Source organism: Solanum lycopersicum, chromosome 7, assembly GCF_036512215.1.
Source record: "Solanum lycopersicum chromosome 7, SLM_r2.1".
Classification (NCBI taxonomy): domain Eukaryota; kingdom Viridiplantae; phylum Streptophyta; class Magnoliopsida; order Solanales; family Solanaceae; genus Solanum; species Solanum lycopersicum.
In genome coordinates this window covers 6,075,099-6,091,899 of record NC_090806.1, presented here as the reverse complement: position 1 = coordinate 6,091,899, position 16,801 = coordinate 6,075,099, and the positions used below count along the sequence as shown (strand labels likewise).

Here is a 16,801-nt window from a genome sequence, read left to right as displayed (position 1 = left end):
TTTCAATTAAAACAAAATAAAAACAATGTGAATTAAATACATAACAAACAAAAATATTGACATTTCTAATAAAAAATTGAAACTGTGACTAAGGAATCCTATTAAATGTTAAAATATTGACATTTTGAAAAAATTTCCTCGAAAAATTTAGTTGCGCACAAATAAGCATAGTCTGCCTTCAACATGAGCTGATTTTTTCATGCAAATGACATTGAAGTTCCCAACATTGTTAGAATTCAACAAATAATACACAAACCATTTTTAGGATTAGTATACAAGCCATGGTAATAGCTAAGTTCATATAAAATAACATCTCAGCTTCTTGAAGATAAAATAGGTAGAAAAGTTGCAACATATTTACACTTTTAAGATTGCATCTTACTCTAATACAATTTCTGATAAACCTCCTCCAAAACTTGATGCAAAATGATTAATGTTCTTGGGGCAACATTCTTTTCTGAAGCTCTCACAGCATCCACCAATGTGTCTCTTCTCAATTGGCGAACAAACCTTACGACCACTGCAGTCTAGATGATGATGATGATGGTTGTCCCGTAAGATATTGATTGTTGATCGGGTGGTTGGACCACATTCTGTAGCATGATTTCTGCAGCCAGAACGGACGTTGTGGCATGGTCTGTAATCGCAACATCTTCTAACCAGCTTCGCTAGTTCTTCATCAGTAGGGATAGTTGTAGAGTGAAATCCACAGTGACTTACCTTCTCTTGTGATGTATGTTTGCAGCTACTTGGGATGACCATGCTTTGTTTAATGCTGTCATAATGATCAGTTCCTTGACTTCCATTTTCGGATATGTCAATGCTGTGGTCCTGAACTGAAAAACAACATTCTTGTGTTGCACAACTGTCAAATGCTTTCTCTGGATGTGAATGATCGTGTTCCTTGTCCGAACAGCCATGTCCAACAGAATGATGTGGTTCCTCCTTGTGGGGTGGATGAGCATGTGAATGACACTCATGGATGTCTACAGAGTCCAGGCTCTTATTATCTCCAAAGATCATTGAGCCTGAAATTCTCAAATCTTGATTAGTAGACATGATCGATACAGCACTGCTTAATCAAACGTTTTATTGTAGGAGTAAAGGTTGTGTCTACCTGAAATTACAGTTTGGCATGTTTGATTGGTGCTGTCACAATGAGAAGTTTCCTGGATTCCAGTTTTTGATATGTCAGTTATATCTCCTTGAACCGAATAATGACATTCTTGTAATGCACAACTGTCATATGCTTTGTCTAAATTTGGATGATGATCATGTTCCTCTTCACAGCAGCCATGACTAAGATCATGATTTGATTCCAAAACCAAGATTTTCTGCTTCGGAATCACTTCCTCGGAGAGTGGATCAGTAAGTGAATGAACACCGTGCTCGGTTGCAGAGTCTTGGCACTTGTGATTTCCGCATGACCTCGAACCTGATAATATCAAAGCTAATCAACAATTATTGTACCTTATGCTTCAAAAAGAATTAACTTTAATTAGTTTGTTTCTCATAATAAAAGCTTGGCTGCTCTTCTCTGAATGCAGTATGTGAAAGCCTATGTGTTAGAGTACCTGATTTCAGGTTTAGCCATCCCCTGTATTGGAAGATAGAAGGCCAAATAATACTTTCGATTCTATCATTTGGTTTAAGGAGGGAAAAGGAATAAGAAGAAGTCGACTACAGTCGTACCTGAATTAGCATTTTGGAATGTTGGACCAGACTTCTTTGAAGAGCATGGTTCAGAGTTAGCATGTGAATGACAAGAAATCTTGCTAGTGGTGTCCGAGCACTTCGTATTTCCACATGTCCTTGAGCTTGAAGTTGCAGATGGGCTTTGTGGAGCACACGCCTTGGACGTGCATGTTTGACGATCAGAATGTGAATGATGGATATTGTTGTCTATTGAGTCAGAACACATGCTATTTCCACATGATTTAGGACCAGAAACTTCAGAGTGGCATCCATGAGCAGCCTTCTTGGTAGAGCACGTTTGAGGAATTTCTTGAGATCGACAACAATTTTTGTCACTCAAGTTGGAGCGCTTGGTACTTCCACATGATTTGGAGCTTGAAGTGGCAGAATGACATTGTGGAGCAGACAAATCTGAAGAACTTATTAAGGAGTTTGTCGAGGAATGACAACTACTCTTGTGAATGGAGTCTGAGCAATTGTTACTTCCGCATGACTTTGATTCTGAAACTGCAGATTGGCGTGCTGTAACAGACATCTTGGATGAGCAGCACTGAGGATGCGAATGAGACTGATGACCATTATTTTGAGTGGAGTCCGAGCGCTGATCATTTACACATGATGTTGATCCTGAGGGGATAGGTTGACATCTTTGAACACACACCTCGGAAGAGCATGATTTCTTTCTACATTCTTTTTGTGACTCAATATCAGAGCAACACTGTTGAGGAGTCTTTTCCGACTTGCAACAAGAAGCTTTGTCTTTGTGGTGGTGAGCATGCGAGGAAGTAGAAGATTTACAAATTTTTTTCTCATGTCTACGTGTAGCTCCTCGCAGCAGTAGCATGCTGTTCAAAATCACTAGCAAGCATGTCCCAGCATCTGCGAGGACAGCAGCCCAAACCAACGGATGACCTGCTATTGCCAATGCAACTATGGCACCCTTTGTACCAATTGCTATTATCATATTCTCAATTATTTTCCTTCTAACTCTTCTAGCAAGACGTGCAGCTTTCGGTATCCTTCCAATGTCATTTGTCATTAGTATAACATGTCCTGTTTCCTTTGCAAGCGCTGACCCAGAGATACCCATTGAGATACCAATATCAGCTGTTGCTAATGCAGGAGCATCATTAAGTCCGTCGCCAATCATTGCTGTTGGAGCTTCCTTCTGAAATCCCTTAATGATTGTTGCCTTGTCCTCTGGTAAGAGTTCTGCTTGAAATTCATCCAAAGCTCCATGTAACTACAAATATGTTTCGACTTAGCTCATTTGTATAAACTAGAAGCACTTTTAGATTTTCGATTAAATATACCTGATCCTGCACATGGTTGGCAGCTGCATAACAATCACCAGTGAGCATCACAGTTTTGATTCCCATCTGCTTCAGTTCTCTCATTGCATCCTTTACGCCAGTACGACAAACATCAGAAAGACGGAAAAGTCCAGCTGGAGAGGATCCCAAAAATATGTATCCAACAGACTTTCCTTGTAAACTATCACCACCCTCTATTTCTGGCACTGAAAATTTCAAGGCTAAAACAGGTCACTGAAAGTTTTCACGTCTCTATTATAGTCCGCGTGTTCTATTTTTGCGATGATTATAAGCACAAAAAGAAAGAAGATCAGTCTTTTACCTGTAGTACATCCAGCTCTTGAAGAAATCTTTCTATTCCCTACATAGATTTCCATTCCATCAATTCTTCCATAAATTCCCTCACCAGTAAAATTTTGAAACTGCTCCACTCTATCAGGCTTTGGCTCGACAGAATTTGATTGAGCATAGTCGACAAGAGCAGCTGCCATTGGATGACCTGACTTGCTCTCAATGCTTGAAACCCTGTAAACATTCACTGTAGAATATAAAGATCCAAACATGCTACTTTGACTCTATCGTGAACCACGGAGAGCCATTTCAGATATTTCAGTTGTGATAATGTGGCATGCCTAAATTCATCTTTTATGAATATATGCCACAAATCTGTCATGTTATATCACTATCAATAGCGTTAAGGAGAAGTTTATTACTCCACTGAGAGTAGTAGAAATCCGAACTGTCCTCGAGTTTTAAAATGACATATATGAGTAGTAAGTAACCTTACCAGTAAAGAAGTGTATTGAGACTAAGGCCATCAATGAGAGACTTGAACTCGGTCACTGCAAACTCTCCTCGAGTTATTGTTCCAGTTTTGTCAAAAGCCATGATTTTGATTTTAGCAAGAGTCTCAAGGTACTCTGCTCCTTTGAACAGAAGCCCTGATGTTGCTGCCTTTGAAAGTGCACAACACATAGCAACTGGTGTAGATAGCACAAGTGCACATGGACATGCACTCACCAAAGCAACTAAAGCCATCCGATACCATTCTTTACGGTTGTGAACCCTTAATGCTGTAGGAACTATTGCGAAACCAGCAGCTATAACCACAATTACTGCAAAACATCACCAGTTGAAATCAGACTTGTACTCCCCTGACAGAAGGCAGGCTAATGACGGAGAGTAAGAGAGAATGACTGTTAGACTTATGGCAAGCTTCCGAAGAAGGGGTTCATCTCATAACTTAGACAACGGCAAATCTCATATCACAAAAGGGAGAGGACAATGAAGTGACGAATAAGACAGAACACGAGTTCACGCAATACTTATGACTCAATGTGGTACAACTGTAGATTAACTAACCTGGTGTATAATACTTAGCACATTTGTCAATGTATCTTTCAGCTTTTGACTTCTTGTTCTGAGCATCTTCTACAAGCTTCGCCATCCTAGCCACCGCGCAATCTTCAGCCAGAGCTGTAGTCTTAACACTGATATAACCTAAAGAAAGGAACAAATTTCAATTAACAAACAATACTTGAAGTTCTAAAACTTCAAAAATTGAAGTATGAATGAATACTATCTTACCATTTAGATTCGTAGTCCCAGCCCAGACCGTTGAGTCTTTTTGCTTAGAAACTGGAAATGACTCCCCTGTCAAAGTTTTCTCATCCACATCACATTCCCCTTCGACTACAATTCCATCAATCGGTATAGTTTCACCAGCTTTCACAGCAAGAACGCTATTCAACTTGACTTGATCAACATTTACTACTTCACCGTTTTCAGCTAAAACTGCTGTAGGAGGGACTATATTCACCAGTGATGACATAACAGCATTAGCCTACATAACAATGAATGCTTTCTTTTGTCAGCATAACGAAATAACGATACAAACTTAGCCGTAGCATACACAAAAACATTCATTGACAATCTTTCGAAGAAGGGGTGCGTATGATACCTTCAGTCAAAATGCACCATGCAAAGGGAGAGGGAAAAAAGTGTTATACATAGTATGAAAGACATTTTCACACGGTACGCACACTTTTGAACATGACGAGGCGTTGCCTAAGAGACAAATTTGTTTAGGTCAACGCGGATAATATGTACTATGTGCTTTTATTGTGATAAATATGATATCAGAAACAAACTCATTTAATATGATGGTCAGGCAAACCTCATTTCCTAAGGGGGTTGTATGTGACGCCCATGACATAAGGCGAGCTAATGAGTGCAAGTCAAGAAGAATAACTAGCAGGCTTTTAAGCTGACAAGCTTAAAAAAAACAGAATATATATGACACGTATACATATCATCGAGAAATGTAAAGATCATATGGTACGTGCAATTTTGGGGTCGATGTGGCGTATACATATACAAGATACATATATACATTTCAATTTTCTTGTGTGAGGACAAAAATTCAAATTCACCAACCTTGTGACTTGCCCTTGACTCTAGCCATTCAGCAATAGTGAATAAGAACACAATAGTAGCAGCTTCCCAATAATCATGTAAAACAATTGATCCAGCAACTGCACATCACCAAAACAAGTCATAAAATTAATATTTGTACCTTCATTTTATTTAAAAAATTATGACTAGTAGATGTGGAGATCAAGGATAATGAATTTATTTTAAAATTATCTCAATTATTATAATTTTTTTATGATTTCCTTTCTCAAATAATAATTATAATTTTTTTCTCTATATTATCAGTGATTTATTCGAATTTATTTGCAGAATTATTGAAAATATTTACTTTTTTGATACATGGTACTTATGTTATGTGTAACCGAGGCTTACACCTTACCCTATGTTGCATAAAACACCTCGCTTTATGCCACCACTTTTTAAAACATCGAATCAAACTAAATATTGTCTAATTTTTATAATTAAAATAAAAAATAAAATTAAAAGAATTATCGATTTTTTCTTTAATTTGATTCAATTTTTTTATTTTTTTTGGTTTTCTACAATCACCCCTCAATTTAAAGATGGTAAAAGCAACAAGATTCTTAGTCATTTGTCAAAAAGATACATCACCAATTTATAAAGATAGAAGTTAATAAGAGTTTTGAGTGATGTTTTCTTTTACAAAGAATCTTATCTTTCTACCTTTTTTTTTAAGATTAAAGTTTTTGAAGTGCCTTAGGAAAAGTCACCTTTGTGCTTTTCACCATGTCTACTTTTCCATATAGTAGGTAAGGGGTTGTCGGGTAGTTGGTCTGAACGTGAGTTATGTATATGGTGTTTGATTTACAATATTAAAACTGTACACAACTAATAAATATGTGATTTACAATAAGTTATGATAAAAATTGTGTGTTGTTTTATGAATAATCATAAAAAGTTGGATAATTAATACATGTATAACTAATAAATAAATAATTAATTTTTACATATAAAATAATACATAATTTTTTTCATAATTTATCCGTAAGAGTCGTTTGGTAGCTAGATAAAAAACATGTTATTCATGTATTAATTAACATATAACTTATACAACGTAGTACGGCAGTAGGTAGATAGGAAATAAGTTATTTTTGTATAAATTAATACAATGTTTGATTGACAATTTAGAAACTCACATGAGTAGAAATACATGTATAAGTTATAAGGAAATCTATGTATTATCTTATGCGGGGTAGAAGATGAAATAACTAATACATGAATAATTAATCCATGCATATATACATGCATAACAGATAATATATAGATTTACTCGTAAATAATATCTACCTTACTAATAACTACATAACTCTAACTTGCTACCAAATCACTCAGTGGCGGAGCCAGAATTCTATTAAAGGGTGTTCAGAAATAGCAACTTATTATATTAAGGGTGTCCAAAATAGATTATTTAATCATTTCAATTATCATTTTACTTGTATATATGCTAATTTTTTTCCGACGAATTGAACACCATATGACTACGCCACTGAAACTACCCTTTATATTATTAATATTAGTATAATTCTAACCAATTCTCAAACAACCCTAAATGAATTATTGTAGTTATGAACAAAAATTGGTTTTATTTTTACCTCATTAGAAAAATGGAGGACATTATACTTTATGCTAAATAGAAAATGAATTTTAAAGAAAATCTTCAGTGCTCATTTTTCTTGCTTCAAAATTTTTAATTTTTTTTTTTTTTTGGGAAACTCAACTGTCTGGAGACTGGCATTTGGAATTATCCCAATAAAGCCCACAACAACAAAAAGAAAAAGACAATTTTTATTAGTTACAAATTAAAGCTAATATAATTTGCATATTACTAGTATGTATACATTATATACATTGTTTATACATAAAATATATCAGACCACAACGATTACGATCCTCATGCCAATTTAAGATTATAAAATTTAAAAAAATTATTTTTAATATCTTATATATGCACACTCAATTTATTTTAAAACTTTTATATTTAGTCAAATCAAAATACATATGAAATGAAAAGAAAAGAGTATGGCAAAGAAATTTGAAATTCTATTCATCTCCTTTTAGCTGTCACGTTACGTTTTTTAAAAATCAATTATACTATTTTTAAAGTTAAATTAGATTATATTAATTCAATATTTCAAACTAAAATTTTAAATATTAAAAAACTCTACAAAAAATACAATAAATCATAATTTTAATTTGGTGAAAAATATAATATAATATTAGGCAAATTAAAATTTTCATCTAATATAAAAAAAACTATGACAATTAAAAAATGACGGAGAAAATTTATCAAATCAAACTTTTTTTCCCTATAATCTACAAAAAGGGAGAGAAAGTGTTGGTGCAAATAAAGTCATTTTCTTTGCAATAATTTGAGGGGAAAAGGAGAAGCGTTACACATTTACACATTACTAATGTTGGCTTCTTTTTCATTTGGTGCTTTACACATAGGAATTCCATTTGTGGTATATATATTGTGACAATTACACAAGCAATTTTGTAATTTTCCTTAGTAGACTAAACTTCTTTTTTTTTTTCAATCACATTACATCTTGCCTTTTGAATTCATTTTAGGGATTTTCTAACTCCCACATCAAAAATAATAATTTATGTATAATTGTTTTTGTACACAATATACATATTTTATACATAATTAATATTCCCTCCATTTCTATTTACATGTCGCCTTACTAAAAACATATGTTCCTAAAGACTTATCATTTCACAAAATTAATGCATAAATGACAGTATCCTAAAATAGGCAAATTATAATTAATCCCATATTTCTTAAAAGATTTAGATGGGAACATTATTGACAAAATGAGTATTTTTAATAGTGATAGGATTAAAGAAGATTACTTTTTAGTAGTACTATCAATCATCCCATGATTTCAATTTTTTTTTTTTTAAAGACACTAGGTGGTCCAATACATATTTGCATCTAAAATCCCCAAGAATCATATATCCCTAAACCCACTCCAATCTTGTATATTAGTTAAAGAAAAAGATTGCATTATTAAATATACAATATCTAATTGCCCTATATAGTGATGTATACTTAATGATATAATGAATCACAAAGCATAATCAAGAATCAAGATTCAAGCACCACAAATAAAAGAGTGTATATCCAAGCTAATAAACCAAAAGTAAGAGACAAATCTCCATCACAAAGCTTAATAGTAGGACCATGTATCAATTTAGAACAACCATTCATGATTCAAGTGTCATCATACTCTGATCAGATGCACAAAATATTATGTATTCACGCATGATTCATAAAAGAGTAGTCACACTCTGATTAAATCATTAGCAATCAATCAATTCACGACTCAATAAACTCATGATAAACTATAGGTCACATAGAGACAACTTAAATGTCCTATATTCGCGACAATAATTTAAAGAGTAAAATAAGGGAAAGTACCTGCAATTAATACAAGAATGTTGATGTCAAGTGTGAAGTTGCGTATGGCAGCAATACCCCTAAAAATAATAGGGGGAATTCCAACAGCAACAGCAACAAGTGCTAACCATTGGAGAGGTTGGTAAAAATACTTCAAAAATGAAAGAGCAAGCAAAATTCCACTACCAATTGCAAATGGACTTGGCCATTTCTTTTGGTAGTTTTGAAATCCTTTCACTCTTATACTTGCTTCTAGTCTTGCTTGATTCAATGCTTTAACTACAAAAAAAAAAATGAACAATGATTAGTAAAACTAAAGGTATATTAACTCATGTAATGGAAGTTAATTGCAAATTACAATAACTATATTTTGGTACTTCGTCATATGTTTCAATTTATGTAATGCAGTTTAACTTTGTATAGAGTAAAATGTTTGTGTGGTTATAAAATCATTTTGTCAGGATCGAAACGAGAATTTTAAAATAAAATTATTACTAAATATAAAAATGTATTATTTCTTTTTCTCCATTTGCTCTTTATCAATTGAAAAAAATGCTTACATTAAGGTGCAATTTAGCTAAAAAGGGGGTAAGTTCCTACAACTACTTTTCAACCCAAAGAAGGTGCAAGCAAAGCCACAAATGAGTCAAAATATTTTCTTTGAGAATTCAATAGAAGCCTCTCCATCACCAAATTATTAACAACTAGAAACCTAATAGAGGCGGATTTAGGAAGAAACGAAGATATTCATTCGAACTTTCTTGATGAAAAATTATATATATATTATTTGAACTTCCAGAATACAAAATAAAGATTAGAATCGTAGTTTAGAAAATTCAAGATTTATCCTTTAAAATTGAAAAATTAAAATCTCAAATATTTTTTTTATAAAAATCTAAAATCCGTTACTGATATCAATAATAAGTCAAAGAGGGTGAATGAAGGAGAGGTTTTGAAGTGGAAACACGTAAGTAGGGAACATATATGGTGTGACAAGATTGAAATATTGGAAAGCCAACTAACTTGTTTTATTAATTATTTTTATTAAGAACTAATTACAACACATAAACGTGTAATGTTTTTAGATTTATTAGAATAATTATCACACAAATATTCTCTGATCCTTTACTTGATATGTGATACCCTTTTTTTTAAAAAAATAAAAAATAGAAGATACTTTTGTAAATCTTTGGGATTGATATCACACTTTGTTAGTCTGGACAAATCCTCACTCACTATTTCTATGTGAAGCAGTTTGACTAAACATGTAAATTAAAAAATATTAATTTTTTTTTATGATTGAAATTTTTATAGATAAATTTTTTTTAATAAAGATAAAATAGAGAGATTTATGATTAAATTATTATTAAATATAAAAAAAAACAACCCAACTTCTTTTTTTTTTACCCAAAAGAGAATTCATACATGTTTAGATTTTTCAAAAGTTAATTTTTGTCCTCAAAACAAATAATTTTTTTCAAAAGTATAATTTTTATATTTTTACATTATAATATTTTATAAATTATACTCTTGCACTTCTAAAGAACTTATGTACTACTAAACATAACTTTGATTTCTAAAAATAAAAACTGAAAAAATCAGTTTATTTAAAAGACAAATCGTGTAATTAATTAATTTTAAAAATAGTTCATACTTTTTTTCCGTCTTAGTTAACTCAATTTAATAATACTAAGAATAGTGGCAGCAAACATCACATGAATAAATGAAAACGGTTTCTGCTTCCTACTTTGGTGATTTCTTAAAAGAAAAAATCACTTCATAATTATTACTTTCAAATTAATTAAAGTTAAATTATGCCTCAATTTTGTTATTCAGAACTGATATATCTTCGTTAAAAAAAATTATATAGTTTCATCGTTATAAAAGTGAATAACATATATCCTTTCATCACAAAAATGTAATACGTATATCTTTTTCGTCTGATAAAAGTGAAAAATACTATTTTATCTTAATTTATAAAAAATTCATTTACAAGTATATATTATCTTTCTCACACATGACTGACTTCTTTAATTATAATTATTTGAGTTTTTTCTTATTTTCTATAAATTTTTTATTTGTTTATGTAGAAATATGAAAAATATAAAAAAGTATGAATAAATAAAAAAATATTTAAAACTAATAGTTCTTGCAACTATATATAAGTTATTAATATAAAAAATATATACATAATGTATTATTATAACGAAAGTATATTAACCCTTAAGGAACAAAATTAAAGGCATTCCAACTTTTTTTTTTTTCATTTTATTATATGATCTGATTGGCCAGAAGAAAAGGCATTTAAAAGTAATGATACTAAATATGTTATTGTATTTTTGTGTATACAAAATCATGTAATTCAAGACAAGACGTCAAGTATAAAGTTAAATTTTTACGTTACTATTATTATTATTTTGCTTTAATAAATTTGAAAGAGAATAGTGCCACGTAATTAAATTAGGGAAGGAAAAAAAACAAATATTAATCCCTTCATTTTTTTTCATTTGATTAAACATAAAATTAAAACTAAAATTATATATAATATATCAAAAATAATATTTATATTTATAGTTTTGAACAAGCCAGTTAAACTATTAAAATAAAATAAAATAAAAATCAATATTAAATATATAATATCATTCCTTTTTCTTTTTAGACAAATTAAAAAATTAATAAGTTACAACAAAGAGTGTACCAAACACAAGATGAAGAAGAAAATATGCAAAAAAATATATATAGAGCACTTAAATACAAAGATTGAATTATTATGCCTATATATTTTTGTGGTCTTTGTTTTTGGATGATTCATCTAAGTGCTAAGAAAATAAACAAACTAAAAGCACAAGAAAGGGGGAAAAAACTATAATATGAATTGTGACATCTTGACAAGAATTATCACTTTTGATGCGGCTAATTTCATGTGAGATGCACATAGAAGAAAATAAGTCACATAAATTGAAACAGATATAACAATAATTATTATAAATATCTTACCAATTTGTTGTTGAGAAATGAGAAGAGCATCATGAGTAACAATGACAGTCTTTGTTGTGACAATTACTGAAACTTCTCTAACACCATCAAGATTCTTGAGAATTTTCTCAACCAAAACAACTTCTGAAGTGCAACAAATCCCAAGAACATCAAAATAGCTCTTGCTTAGCTTATTTATATCATTATTAATTTTCTCACTTTCTTTCATTTTTTTTTTTCTTTTCTCTTCCAAGAGTTTAAATTGTTGTGTTTCTAAGGGGATAAAAGAAAAAGAAAATAAATGAAAAAAAGAGAGACTAATTCTTTTTTTTTTTTTTATGAAAACATGCAAAGAATGAGAGAAGCACTAAAATATAGGGGTTTAAATAAGAAGAGCATGCCACCCCACCCACCCCCACCCCACCCTACCCACAAGAAAGAAAAGTTTATAAGAAATGTATATCATCAACTTTAGCTTTTCCTCTTTTTATTTTCCAACTTTGAGTTTGTACTTTATTATATTTATTAATTTATTACGGAGAAATGTACAAGTATCCTTTTTAACTTATGTTCGAAATTTCAGAGATACACTTATATTATACTAAGGTCCTATTACCTTCTTGAATTTATTTTATAAATAATTTTTTAATCTGTCTATGTGAATACTAGCTTGAAAAAAAAATTTAACCAGAGTTGAGCCTACAAGATAGTGCCACGTAGGTCAAAAAGGGGTAGAATATTATTAATAAAATAAGTTCAGAGAAGTAATAGAATCTTAGTATAGTATAAATATGTCTCTAAGATTTCGGGCATAGATTTGAGGGTACTTGTTCATTATCCCTTTTATTATCATCACTAATATAAAAAGACTTCAATAATCTATATGAGATGAAAGTCTAATTTTATTATTTTATTTGTATACTGTTAGTCTGTTATGTAGCGTAAAAGATTACTTTCTAAGTTGTGATATAATTCGAGTTTCAAAAGTCAAATAGTGTAATTTTAATCATAAATTTGGAAAATGATATATTTTTATTTATTATCATTTATAGCAATATTATGATAAATTTGTAATATAATAAATGTGAATTATGTATGCAATATATATGTATTTATAACTATTTCAAAATATATTATGCTTATTTGGTAAGAAATTGAAACATTGTATTACAAGTGTATTAAAATGTGTGAGAAATGAATTGTTCATTAATAAAACTTCCATTATATGTGTTTTATAGATTGTTTTCTGTAATATGTATTAAAACTATATTATCAATATATTAAAAATGATTAAGGAAAAAATATATTATTATAATAAATAATAAATATTATTAAACAGAAGAACTAGCATATTTACGTAAATTTCCCCTATAAATTATTAGTGCCCTTAACTCTCAAAAGAGTACAGTGAAGCACTTACTTTTGGGCCTAAAATTTTGAAGTCCCAAAACTTATTATTATTATTATTATAAGGAACTTTGAAAATAACTAGAGTTTGCACTTTGATTAGAGATTATAGTTATAATTTACTTAATTATGAATTATAGTTATATATTAGGAGAATGAAAGAGGTGATCGAGATTAGAAGAGGGAGAAAAGAGGCAAGAGAGACTAGGAGAGGGAGGAAAGAGAATAAATACATATTGTATTTGTTGTATCACGAATATAAACTGATACAAAATATAAATATAATTAATATAAAATACAAAAATAATTATCTGAATACAATTGATTTGTATCATATATCGAATATAATTGTATCAATTATATTAATGAACACAATTTGTATGACAAAATATATTGGCCAAATACACATTACGATATAGAATAGGCATACAGTTAATACATATTACAAAATACAAAATACAAAATGCAGTTGGTATGAAATATAAACATACTTGAACGATGAGAGAGAGAAGGCAATGCGAATTGGATGAGAGGACTATTTTAATACATGACTGAACGATGTTTTTGTAATGCGTATTATAAGTGTGTTGCCTAAGTTATTTCGAATGATGTTATTAAAAAAAAAGATATGTTTGCAATTATAAATATACTGCTCATGATTTTAATACAATTATGAAACAAAATTAAAATAATTTTAGTACAATTGCGATATGTTTTTGAAAAATTCTTTTTTTTTTTTGAGTTTTAATCTATTTTTTTTCCTAAAATTAATTTCAAATTAAACCAATCGCCTTAAAAATTGAGATATAAGCAAGAACAATTAATCGAAATAACTCATAATAAATTCGTAAAACATCAATAACGAATTCAATGCTTGAAACTTTTTAAGAACTCTTGTTGCTATAATTTTAAAGATTTAAAATCCTTGATTAGAGAAAAAAAATTGAATCTTTGTATTTTTTTGGTCGTTATTTTGAGGGGAAATCGTGAAAGATGAACAAAAAATGATTTGAAGATACAAATATTTAAAGATAATTCTTTGATGAAAATCGTGGGAAAAAAATGACAAATTATTACTGTGAAGAAAAAATAACAAAATATGCGAGAGAGACTAACAAATAGAAATGAATGAGTTCTTTGGAGGTTTGAACTATTTTTTAATTCCCAAAATTTGTTATATTTAATTAAAAAAATATTTTGTTATTCTAAATGGTAGAATATTTTCTTAATATAGCATAACTTAGTAATTTACCTATTATAATTCTTCGTGGTATTTACACTTAAATCTAAGCAAATTCTATAAGAAAATATAATATAGACTCCAATCTTTCCTATTTTCTCCTCCCCATCTATTTATCTCAGACACAAACCCCTCTCCCTTTCACACACAAACTGTTAGATCGAAATAATTAATTAGGCGTAATGTAAAAGTTAGTAAGGAAAATTTCAAAGCAAGAAGACAAACAAGAAATATATCAAAAGACATAAAGATTTAACGTGGTTTGATCAATTGATCTACATTCACAAAGGAGATGAGCGATACAATATAAATATGATAGTACAAAATATAGAGAGAAAAAACATCAACCAATTCACTCGAAATATATGGATGTTCATAAATTCTCCTCCATTATCAAAGCTCTCAAAATCCTAGTACTACATTGTGAATGCTGATTAAGTTAGAAGAAATAAACTTATATTTATAGAGTCCTAAAGCTTTTCCTACATGAAAAGGACTGGTCAAATCTTAAATATTTTTCTAAAGGAAAACTGTAAGAAAGTCAGGGCAAATAATATCTAATAAATTTTCTCCTTAAACTAAATTTCTGACAAAATAAATTTGTACACCTTCTTCCCATAATCTTTAGGATCTTGCATCTCTTCTCCATAATCTCCTCCATCATATCTACCTCTTGACTTATAGTACTTCTCTAAAACAATTTCTCCAACAAAACATTTATTACTGTCAAAAAGGTTGAGCCTAGAACTACACCCGTATCTAACCGATTCAATTCGATTATCAAACCACTAGAGCCGTCAATATGGGCGAGCCCACCCCATCCGGGCTAACTCATACATGCTTCGACATTTTACGGGTCAGGCCAGACTATCCCATTTTGGTGTGGGCCAGAAAATGGTCGGCCCAGCCCACAAGTACGTGGGTTACCGGCTTTCTGGGCCAGCCCACTTATTTTTTAGGAAAAAATAGCAAACTAGTCAAAATCAATAACTTAATTAGTAAAAAACTCACTACTTCAAAATATTAGTTAAAATATAAAAAATGTCATTATTTTGGAAAAGAATATGTATCCTAATTAAACCCCTATTTATCTCCTAAAAAATAATTTATTTACATTTCTATGTATATCCACAGTTCACTTTTCCCAAATTATTTTAATTTTAAAAAACAAACAAAATTGCTCCAAATTTTCCCCATATCTCTCTCTTCTATATTTATCCCATAAGTAAAAAAAATAAAATTCTCCCTCTCTCCATATTTTCATGTTCATATTCCTATTCAACCTTTAAATCCTTCTTCTCTTCAACTCCAATTTTTTTATTATCTTCTACCGAAATATTTTTTTATCTTCAAAATCTGAATTCGCACAAATTCCTCTAATTAAGGTATTTTCATCATTATCTTTTTTTTTAAAAAAAAATTATTTCCAGATTTTATAGTTGTTTAAATCATCGGTAAAAGTAGGATTCTTCTCGTTTAGAACTATAAAACACTCTTCAAAGAATGATTCTAAGAGACACTATTCATCTTAGTAAAATGGTTTCTAGTGATTTTTCATCATTTAATCTATGTAGTACTCAAGAAATAGCGGATATTGTAAGATCTGCTTCTAAAATCAGGAAAGAGAGACGACAAGAATAAAGTCTTCATCAAATTTAGATTGAAAACGTAACTCGTAGGGTACAAGAAAATGATGGCGAAGATCAAAATGTTGATGAAGAGGTATTTAAATATTTTTTACATGTTTAGATTTTTGCATGTTGAGTTGAAGTTAAATAACAATTTGTTCAACAATGTGTACTGAATATATTTGTAAATTTCTTGTTATGTACATTGTAAAATATTTATTAGTTTGTATTTTGTATTCAGTTGTTATTTTATTATTGTACTTTGAGGTCAGTTTTTGTTAATTTTGATAATGTATCACATTTGTAGATATTCAATAATTTATAAATACATCTTACATGACTATGACATTTCAGATTTTATTAATGAACTTTTGTTGGATTTGTGTTGTATCTATGATAATTTTTATGTATTTGTATTTGTAATTTTTTCTTAGAATTTTATATCCTTTCTCAATTAATATTCAAATTAGTATGTATGCTATTAATATTTATATTCATTCAAAATATCATGTTGTATAGTTATGAATTTTATATTTGTTCCTAATTAAATTCATCCCAAATGTATACTAACAAGATATGTGTATTATTTACATGAAGAACAAAATCCTATTAGTTACTTTTTATATATATATATAAAAAAATTCAGAATTTTGTATCATTTCTCAATTTGTATTTAAAATCGTAT

At 29.9% G+C, this 16,801-nt stretch overlaps 1 protein-coding gene across 2 annotated transcripts; it reads right to left on the bottom strand.

The window, feature by feature from the left end:
* Positions 1-247: 247 nt before the first annotated feature.
* On the bottom strand, positions 248-12,264 carry LOC101267322 (cadmium/zinc-transporting ATPase HMA3-like). Of its 2 annotated transcripts, none has more exons than XM_010325058.4 (11): positions 11,863-12,264; positions 8,887-9,144; positions 5,445-5,542; positions 4,596-4,851; positions 4,371-4,508; positions 3,796-4,123; positions 3,331-3,533; positions 3,009-3,214; positions 1,693-2,938; positions 1,118-1,450; positions 248-1,028 (listed from the first exon to the last, which is right to left on the bottom strand). In XM_010325058.4, exons 1-11 carry the CDS (start codon positions 12,068-12,070, stop codon positions 379-381), a joined length of 3,924 nt encoding a protein of 1,307 aa, XP_010323360.2. In that variant the 5' UTR covers positions 12,071-12,264; the 3' UTR covers positions 248-378. The 2 variants fall into 2 exon arrangements, with proteins under 2 accessions (XP_010323360.2, XP_004242843.2); XM_004242795.5 differs by having other exon boundaries at positions 1,118-1,435.
* Between the last annotated feature and the right edge of the window lie 4,537 nt (positions 12,265-16,801).

Excerpts from the sequence above, each read along its gene's own strand:
- LOC101267322 (XM_010325058.4), bottom strand. The coding sequence starts at position 12,070 with ATGAAAGAAAGTGAGAAAATTAATAATGATATAAATAAGCTAAGCAAG. Across the intron at positions 4,852-5,444 it reads AGTCAAGGGCAAGTCACAAG|GCTAATGCTGTTATGTCATC; the intron begins GTTGGTGAATTT and ends ATTGTTATGTAG. Across the intron at positions 1,451-1,692 it reads ATTCCAAAATGCTAATTCAG|CTTTGATATTATCAGGTTCG; the intron begins GTACGACTGTAG and ends ATTGTTGATTAG.